The sequence below is a fragment of the Meleagris gallopavo genome, chromosome 7, assembly GCF_905368555.1.
Source record: "Meleagris gallopavo chromosome 7, MGAL_WU_HG_1.1, whole genome shotgun sequence".
Classification (NCBI taxonomy): Eukaryota; Metazoa; Chordata; class Aves; order Galliformes; family Phasianidae; genus Meleagris; species Meleagris gallopavo.
In genome coordinates, this window is record NC_139410.1 from 11,082,774 (window position 1) to 11,089,837 (window position 7,064).

The 7,064-nt window shown below is 54.9% G+C and overlaps 1 protein-coding gene across 2 annotated transcripts; it reads left to right on the plus strand.

Annotated features, from left to right (window-relative positions):
• Window positions 1-2,660: 2,660 nt before the first annotated feature.
• FZD7 (frizzled class receptor 7) lies at window positions 2,661-6,609 on the plus strand. Of its 2 annotated transcripts, none has more exons than XM_085228151.1 (2): window positions 2,661-6,467; window positions 6,548-6,609. In XM_085228151.1, the coding sequence occupies exon 1, from the start codon at window positions 3,226-3,228 to the stop codon at window positions 4,924-4,926; it is 1,701 nt and encodes a 566-aa protein (XP_085084277.1). In that variant the 5' UTR covers window positions 2,661-3,225; the 3' UTR covers window positions 4,927-6,467; window positions 6,548-6,609. The 2 variants fall into 2 exon arrangements, with proteins under 2 accessions (XP_085084277.1, XP_085084278.1); XM_085228152.1 differs by having other exon boundaries at window positions 2,661-5,332; window positions 6,310-6,609.
• Window positions 6,610-7,064: the final 455 nt, after the last annotated feature.

A 7,064-nucleotide genomic window follows, 5' to 3' on the forward strand; every position in this document is an offset into this window, starting at 1 on the left:
TTTGCAGGCTAAAACTTGTGAATTTAGATTGTGGTAAAAGCAGAAGATGAGCACAAGTTTGCAGCCACTTGAAACATGGCTGATGCTACTTAAGAGGCTCTGATGTTTTGGAGTAACTTACAGAACCCTGGCTTTTGCTGCTGCTTTTCTGTTATCAATTTTTCTTGTTCCCTGAAAGCTGTGAGGATGTCTCAGAGTAATGTAGTAGCCTGGAATTTTCCTAGGCCATAGTCTGCCATTCTGAGACCGCCACTCTCTGTGTGACTGCTCCCATCTCCCAGTGATCTAATTAAGAAAAAAAAAAACAAAACAAAAAAAACCAAAACAAAAAAAAAAAACCTGGAATTTCATAATGTGTCCAAGAAATTTTCTTCTTCCATCTTAGTAAATACTGTTGCACATTCCTGCCATCTGAAATGTCCTAGCAGTGTCATCCCACATAATAAGTTTACTCTTTTCTTATTTCACTACGAAGTAACAGGGAACACAGTTTTCCTTCCTTCTTCCCTTTTGCCCTTCTTTCTTCACCTTTTGCTTCACTGATTCTGTGTTACATTCAACACAAACGTAATGGAGCTTTTATAGTTTCTGGCCATCCTTTCTTTCAGACCATGGCTCACAAGAATGACTGTAATGAATGGGACCAGCAAAAAACAAGGGGAAGCACTGATGCCATCTGCCCTGTCTTGTAAATAAATACCCAGTTCAGGTCTTGCCACGTGATTTGACATTCCTTACTCTGAATAGTTTCTGTCACTCTCCACACTGCTGAAAGAGTTTCCTGCAATATCATTTTACTAGCTCCAAATGTCTCCTTACATACAAAAATCAGATCAGTCAATGCATGGGGCAGAAAGTTTGCAGTTCCTTTCCTCTCTCTGTGCTGTCATTGCCTGCACAGAAACATCTCCTTTCCTCTGACATTCTTCATAGTGAATGTCACAAAATGCCTCACCGATGAAGTCAGACATACAAGCCAGAGTGAAATCTAAGGTGATTAGTAAAGATTGATGGCTCCACAGCTCATGGAATGTCACAAAAAGTTGGGATGGGAAAAAAAAATGAAAAAATCTTTCTGAAGGTTACCAACATCTGGACACACACACACATACACACATGCAAAAAACAACCACGAACACGCACACACACACACAAAACACACAAAAAACCAACAGTAAAATAAATAAGTTGATGGAGAACTTTTCCATGGAGAATTTTTCCATTGAAGGTGAATGACTAGGTACACAGAAGTATGCCCTTCAGACAACTAGCCTCACCACACTGACACACTGAAGTTCCTCTTACGGCCCTCCAGCAGCTCTGAGAATGAAGAAAAGGCTTCTCGTCTAGAAGCAACTGCTGTGAGTAGCTCATCCTGTCTGGCACACAGCTCAGGGAGCAGAAGAGCAATTTTAAAAACATGTCCACTTTTAGAGGAGCACATTTATTTTAGAAAGCCCATTTATAACTGTCAATTTCTCTTAACAAATATAACAAAAGCTGAAGCTCTATGGTCTTGTTGGTATGAGGACACATTGTTCACGAGCAGGAGAGGATATGGGAAACATTTGTCCAACAATTGCTGTTTGAGCTCCCTGAGCCACACTCTGATCTCTTGAACTGCCTCGAAGGCTGCACAGATTGGTGTATTTGCTTAGGCACAATATGAACACAACGGAGAGTACAAGAGCAGAAGCAGCAATTTGAACGGTATAGTTCCTGTCCTCAAAGGGAGGGACGGGTGGGTTGGATAGTACTTGGCCCCTAGGCCAGAGCATGAAGGAAAACGCGGTCGCTGCCGCACGCCCTCTGTGCCGCTCCGGCACTGCTGGCCCCAGAAGCACGAAAGTTCCAGCAGCCCGCGGTGCGTCCGCGCGCCCTGGAACACAGCTGTGCAGCAAAGCCACACTTATGTCCTCGGCGAACGCACGCCGGCCTGGCCCTGGGCCCGCCTTGCATCACCCGCCGGCCAGCAGCGTCCCTCCCCTGACCTACGGCGTTCTGTCTCTCGCAGACAGGCCGGGCGCTTCCACAGAGGAGCTGCTGCTTTGTTACACACCGTTTGGGCCTCTTTAAGGGTTTGCAGCCGCGCACACGGCGATTTAACTCAGCATTGGTAGCGATGAACATTTCAAAACAAGCTGCCTTCCCTGCCGAAAGCTTACATCCGCGTGAATAAAGCGCTCATTCTGCCAGCAAAACGCAACGGTCATGCTGCGATAACAAATCAGCCCCCCCGCTGGGGGAGGCGACGGCTCGTAGACGCGGACATCCCACAGCGCCATCGGCTCATTCCGCAAATGTACCCGGGCGGAGCTTTTTTATTATTTATTAAATAACTCCGGGGACGGGCAGCCGTTTGCATTTTCAAAGCCCGCTCAGAAAGCAGCCAGTTAATTTCGGTTCGCTCGGGCCACCCTGAGCGCGCTCGCTGCCCCCCGCCCGGCCGTGCCTCGCAGCGGGGGCGCGGGGCCCCGGGGCAGCTCCTCCCGCCCCCGGCCCGTCCCGCCCTGCCCTGCCGGGGATGGGAAAAAGTTGAGCGCAACTTCTCGGGCCGTCTTGGCCCCGCCCCCGGCGCGGCACGGGATTGGCGGGCGGGCGCCGCGAGACCCCGCCCCCGGCGCGGTTTGTGAATGGGGCCGGCGGCGGGGGCGGGGCCGGCGGCGCGCCCGCGCGTATATGTGTCTTTTTTGTGCCCAGCTCGGCCGCGGGCCGGGAGTTGCGGGGCGTGCGGTCGTGCACGGCCGCGGGCGGAGCGGAGCGGGCCGGGCCGGGAGGAGAGGCGGCGGCACCCTTCGGGAGCGGACCCGCGGGGAGGATCGCGCAATAATTGGATTTTAAAAGTTATTTAAGCCCGCGAGTAAAATACACGGCTCAGCCGGGCGCGGTAATAATCCGTTTAGCCGTAACCTAAATCCTCGGCGTCGGGGCTCGGCAGCCAGGCGGGGAGCAGCGCCAGCGCCTCGCCGCGGGACCCTGCGCGGAGCTACCGAGAGCCGTCGCCGGCGTTTCTGCCCGTCCGCCACCTTCTCCAGCGCTACCGACTCAGGAAACTTAACGCCGAGCAGCGCCGACTCGCCGCGGCCGAAGAGGAACGCCGCGGAGCTGCCGCCGCACCCCTGCCCCGCGGAAGGGGCCCCACCGCCGCCCGCCGGGCGCCCGCGACCCTGGGGCTCGGCGCCGCCCGGTTCTGACTCGCGCCCCGAGGCTCCCTGGGCCCCGGCGATGCGGCCCGCGGCGGGAGGAGCGGGCGCTGAGCTCCGCTGGCTGGGCCTGACCGCCCTGCTGGCCGCCCTGCTAGGCACCCCGTGCGCGGCGGCGCATCAGGACGATAAGGCCATCTCTGTGCCGGACCACGGCTTCTGCCAGCCCATCTCCATCCCGCTCTGCACGGATATCGCCTACAACCAGACCATCCTGCCCAACCTGCTGGGCCACACCAACCAGGAGGACGCCGGCCTGGAGGTGCACCAGTTCTACCCGCTGGTCAAGGTGCAGTGTTCGGCCGAGCTCAAGTTCTTCCTCTGCTCCATGTATGCACCGGTTTGCACCGTACTGGAGCAGGCCATCCCTCCCTGCCGCTCCCTATGTGAGCGGGCTCGACAGGGTTGCGAGGCGCTCATGAACAAGTTTGGCTTCCAGTGGCCGGAGCGGCTCCGTTGCGAGAACTTTCCTGTGCACGGTGCGGGTGAGATCTGCGTGGGGCAGAACACGTCGGATGCCCCGCCAGGGCCCGGTGGCGCGGGAGGTCGGGGAGCCACGGTGCAGCCCACTGCCGGCTACCTGCCTGACCTCACCCCACCACAGCCTGCCACCGGCTTCTCCTTTTCTTGCCCTCGGCAGCTCAAGGTGCCCCCCTACTTGGGCTACCGTTTCCTGGGGGAGCGGGACTGTGGAGCCCCCTGTGAGCCGGGCCGGCCCAATGGGCTCATGTACTTCAAGGAGGCGGAGGTACGCTTTGCCCGGCTCTGGGTGGGCGTGTGGTCCGTGCTCTGCTGTGCGTCCACCCTCTTTACTGTGCTTACCTACCTGGTGGACATGCGCCGCTTCAGCTACCCGGAGCGACCCATCATCTTCCTCTCGGGCTGCTACTTCATGGTGGCAGTGGCTTATGCAGCAGGATTCTTGCTGGAGGAGCGGGTGGTATGCCTGGAGCGCTTCTCTGAGGATGGCTACCGTACTGTGGCCCAAGGCACTAAGAAAGAAGGCTGCACCATCCTCTTCATGATCCTCTACTTCTTTGGCATGGCCAGCTCCATCTGGTGGGTCATACTGTCCCTCACCTGGTTCCTGGCAGCTGGCATGAAGTGGGGCCACGAGGCCATCGAGGCCAACTCCCAGTACTTCCACCTGGCTGCCTGGGCCGTGCCCGCTGTCAAAACCATCACCATCCTAGCCATGGGGCAGGTGGACGGCGATGTGCTCAGCGGGGTGTGCTATGTGGGCATCTACAGCGTGGACTCACTGCGGGGCTTTGTGCTGGCGCCGCTCTTTGTGTACCTCTTCATTGGCACCTCCTTCCTGCTGGCCGGCTTTGTGTCATTGTTTCGCATCCGCACCATCATGAAGCACGATGGCACCAAGACGGAGAAGCTGGAAAAGCTGATGGTGCGCATTGGGGTCTTCAGCGTCCTCTACACAGTCCCTGCCACCATTGTCCTGGCATGCTACTTCTATGAGCAGGCCTTCCGTAGCACCTGGGAGAAGACGTGGCTCCTCCAGACGTGCAAAACCTATGCTGTGCCCTGCCCTAGCCACTTTGCCCCCATGAGCCCGGACTTCACAGTCTTCATGATCAAGTACCTCATGACCATGATCGTTGGCATCACAACGGGCTTCTGGATCTGGTCTGGCAAAACCCTACAGTCCTGGCGGCGCTTCTACCACAGACTGAGTACCGGCAGCAAGGGCGAGACGGCGGTATGAGACCTCCACCCGCCCTGGCACACACGCAGAAGAGAGGGTACTCGGCAGAGGGAGGCAACAGCGGCTCCCTGAAGACGGAGGAAGGGGGAAGCTTTTCAAAACTTTGGCTTTCTCACAGCGGGGTTAAAAAATGATCACTGCGTAAAGGACTGTGCACTGTGTCCAACGGTGCTTACGCCCGGCTGAGAGGAAAAGCACAGAAAGAGGCCGCTGCCGGGGCGGGAGAGCCTTTCGCTTTCCAGACAACCCCCTCTTTTTTCCCTGTGCAGGAAGGAAACCAACGCGGCCGAGGCCACCCCGGGCGGGGAGAAGGCGCAGCGCCGTTCTGCCCGCGGGCCGCCCGGCTCCGAGCCGCTGGGGTCAGGCGGCCCCCGGGCTCTCGCCTCGCTCAGCTCGGGGCGAGCACGTGAGTACCCCACGGGCAGCGCGGTGCTGAGCCGCCTCCGCTCGGCCGCTTACACGTTCCTGTTTTACCTCAATGATACCCGGTGTTCGCATTTCGAAGGGAGTGGAAATTCGGCCCTCGGTCTGTTGTTTTTGCTGCTGCGGGGAAGGAGGGGGCTGCCTTTCCACACCCTTTCTGAAAAGAAATGACTTGTTGCTTTTCAGCAGAAGGCTTTTCCCCCTTGCCTTTGTTCTAAGAGACAAAGGGGGAAACAAAAGTGTTTTCTGAACAGAAAGGCGTAAGCATGGGATCGGTTTTTATGGGCAAAGTAACAAAAAGAAGTCGCTAAGGTTCACCCTTGGATGTGAGGAGCTCGCAGAGATAAACATTCCTTTTGTGAGGAGCGGAGGAGGCGGGATGTTACCCGCTCGGACGGCCCGCTTTCCTACGCGGAAGGAAACGCGGGAGTCCCAGACGGACAGAAGAGCGTAACTGGGAGCACCTGCCAAAACGAGCCCTTACAGTACGGAACGTCGAGATGCCATTCTTTTCCTCCCGTAACGCTGCTTTCTCCTCCGCTTTCCAGCGGGGCTGCCGCAGGTGAAGCCAACGCCCCGAACTGGCCCCTGGCTGCAGCCGTACCGCTGGGGCTCTCGGCGCCGATCTGCGGCACGGCGGCCCCGGGGAGAGCCGTTCGCTCCGGCTCCAACACGGCTGCTCGGCGTTCCGGAGATCGCGTCTCAGAAGGACGTGCAAAAATTGATCATTAAATCCATCAGTTTCGTTTTGAAATGTGACAGATTTTTCTATTAATTTTTAATGTTGCCACGTTCATTTTTAATGTGTTACGTACTGCTCTACCTTTATATTCACTGAAGGGTTCTTTTTTGTAAGTGTGTGTGATGTGTGTGTACTCTTGTCTAAGGACAAAATAGGAAATTCTGGATTTTCAGCAGGTCTCCACAGTATGGCTGCTTTTTTTTTTTTTTTTTTTTGAGTGGGAAGAGTGTCTGGAAGTCAAAGAGAACGGAGGCCGAAGGTGCGGGCTGCAGGCTGGGGGCACGCCGACCACATCCTTCAGGACAGCTGATCCCGGGCGTGGGGTTTTGTCTTCTATGTGCACGTGGGGAAAGACGTAAACTGTGAGACAAGTGCAGTATGTATATTTTGTAAATCTCCTTTTTGTAAGAAAATATGTATTTATGTTTTTACTTGATTTTTTTTTTTTTTTTGAAGGTCTGTATGAGGCCCTGCTTTGTCCCCTGTACAGATCACCAAATAAATGATTTTTAATACAAGGGCTCTGAAGTTTTTTCAGTCTTTGAACGCTGTTCCAGAAAGGGGACTGTGCCGAACGCCCTTGCCTTGTCCTCCCCTCGGGCTCTGCTGTGGGGCGGGCAGAGCACAGCCGTTTGAGTAAATACACAACTGAACAGAAACTCAAAGCAACTTCCACTGGGTGCTTCACACCTCCTGGCCCCTAATAATAGGAGATCAGGGTATGAGGCTCTTCCAAATGTTTGCCCTCACTTGAGGTTTCATTTTAGGCTCTGCATCTTGGCAAGCTGATAATCCCCATTTCCTTATCTATAAAATAGGGATAATGATCTCTTTCCATCTCAAATGGACTTTCACACCTGTGAAATGTTGATAACTTTCAGCTTCTCACTTGCAGTGACTTCATCCTATTTATTGAGTTCATTACTCTGCTTTTACCTTAAGCTGCATCTATGTTAAAAAATTAATTGCAAAA